At 37.9% G+C, this 2,433-nt stretch overlaps 1 protein-coding gene across 1 annotated transcript in view; it reads right to left on the reverse strand.

Annotated features, from left to right (window-relative positions):
* Positions 1-143: 143 nt before the first annotated feature.
* Positions 144-2,433, reverse strand: part of LOC119589089 (protein ROP-like) — a gene marked incomplete in the record, with an annotated part of 45,455 nt that continues 43,165 nt past the window's right edge. The window contains 3 exon segments of the mRNA XM_037937665.1: positions 144-1,171; positions 1,440-1,591; positions 2,067-2,197. Coding sequence (XP_037793593.1) covers positions 1,113-1,171; positions 1,440-1,591; positions 2,067-2,197 — 342 coding nt within the window.

Consider the following 2,433-nt stretch of genomic DNA (forward strand, 5'->3'; position numbering starts at 1 on the left):
TGAGGCATTTCAAAAGAAAGAAATGTGGTGCATTACATAACATGTAAGCATACTTTTTTCTTCTCCAAAGCTAAGACCTGCAGGTTTGCTAATTCAAATAATCATTTGGTCAGATTCCACGTTATTCCTTGGCCTTTTAACAAAAAACAAGGAGCCAATAAACACCTATTCCAAAGCTGACATAGAAGAAAATTTGATAGACAATAAGAATAAGAAGTTTTTGAAAGGCACTGCTTACATTGTTATGAGTATTCACATTTCAGTTATTCTATCACATAGAAATCAGTGTAAAGTCCAAGAAAAGGGCTAGAAAAGCTTGACTTAGCAGTGCACTGTAGCTAGCATGTGCCATGTTAGCTATATGCACCTTTGGCTTATCCTTACATCAGCTTGCTTGGCTCTCTGTAGCCTTACAGCTTTATCACCTTGTGTTCAAACTAGCTAACTCTGACACATATGAAGGTATAAGGGATGCGCTAGCACTATACTATGACATTTGAAACTGTTAAATGTTTAAAATACACAGAGAATTGAAATATTACATTACAAAGAATTTGGGGAGCATTAACTGCTGCATCCTGCAACTCATATGATAGAATCAAAATACTGATGGTTCAAACAGACTTTCCAATATGTAAGAGATTACTGCACAACTTGCAAATTTGAGATGTTTTGAATAACTACAATCAATTACAATCTCTTGAAATCAGCAGAAGATTTCATGCCCTGACAGGATGCAGTGCTGCCAGTCCCATCAGCAACGATTCTCGAAACCTCTCCTGAGTTCATCAATAACAACACACTCCAGTTTTGCATAAGAAAACAGGCAATCATTGACTCTACTCGTGGAAGACGTACATCTCGAATCGTGCCTCAAATACTTTGCATCAGACAGGAAGCAGAGCAAGCATGAGATCAATGATGGGGATGGATGGAGAGAGGGGAGAGGGGTCAGGTGTCGGGGTGGCGGTGGAAGGTGGGGAGCGGGGCGAACAAGGTGAGGGAGGAGGGGGAGGAGGGGGGATTTTGGGAAGTGGGGAGTCAGAAGGAGACGAGGAGGAGGAGGAGGAAGTGGAGGAAGGAGAGGCCGGGTCATGGGGGGGTCACGTGCTTCAGCTCAAATTACGGAGCTCACTTAAGAAGTCACTTGGCGTCAAGATATGAGTTGAACCTGAAAGAAAAAACAAACAAAAATTATGTACCTATTAGTAAAAGATTTTTTTATCTATTTCAAGGCCTAATATAATTCATTTTACAGCATTTCTAAAATTCATAATTTTCATTTTTTTCTGAGTATGTAAGAAGAAAGTAAATGCAGACTAAAAGTGCAAAAACCTGTCATTACCAACAAAATTCTATAAGCAAAATTCAATCTTAAAAAAACTTAAACTTTCTCTAAGATATAAGAAATTATTGTAAGAATTCTTAATACAACTCACCAATGATAACCTCCCAGTTCTTTCCAGACTTTGTAACTTCATAAGCAGCGCGCATTTCCGAGTAAGTCATACCACCCACAACAAACACCAACAACCGAGGCATGTTTTTCTGAGCAGTAGCACTCCTGTCTTTGTGCCAGTTGTATCTCACACTGGAAAGATGAAACAAAATATAGCATTTTAAGAGAAACAAAAAAAAAACAATCCTATTCTTATTCTCTTTAAGGAAAGGTGTTCTCAATGAGACTGCTTTTTTTCTTGTTAAGTTTTCTTATTAAGCCTACAATTTGTTGTCTGTTATGCTCTAGACAAAGATTAGTTTCAAGACAGGATCAGGCTTAATGCAATATTATGTTACATCATATACTACAATTAGGCTTTGTATCTGTCTGAAATAATAATGTAAGTATGAACTATGTTACAGGAAAGAGAAGGCAAAGGTTAGAACACAGCAACATATGACTATATAAGTTTACAAAATTCTACTGTAACTTTTAAAGCATCATTACAGTATGAAAAGTTTTAGATTCTTCAAATATTTTCAAATGAAGCCTATACAATTATCCAATTATGTCACTCGGCATAAGAAAACAATCAAGAAAGCCTGATATACCATGACATTCCAGCTTACCTGGATGGGCGCAGTTCTGGGGCATGGCAGCTGAGCGTCCGGCAAGGTAAGGGAAATGTTTCTCCTCCAGCTTGCCATCAATGCAGTCCTCCATGATGTCCTTGATTGTGGGTGTCCATCGGGACATCTGGAAAGTCGGCTCGGTGAGCGCCTTTTCGCTTTATTTGGTAAGGTTTACGTTTTTGCCCCCCCTGAAAAAAAGGGAAAACCAATATATTCTTGGTGAACCCAAATTTTAAAGAATAATTGCAACTAATCACCCTTTCTCCCATTTGCCACCATAAAAGAAATGTACAAATTTAGCTGGCTAATCATTAAATTTAAAATAGAAATTTAAATCTTTCCCTTCTCCCCAAATATTTC

This window comes from Penaeus monodon, chromosome 25 (assembly GCF_015228065.2).
Source record: "Penaeus monodon isolate SGIC_2016 chromosome 25, NSTDA_Pmon_1, whole genome shotgun sequence".
NCBI lineage: Eukaryota > Metazoa > Arthropoda > Malacostraca > Decapoda > Penaeidae > Penaeus > Penaeus monodon.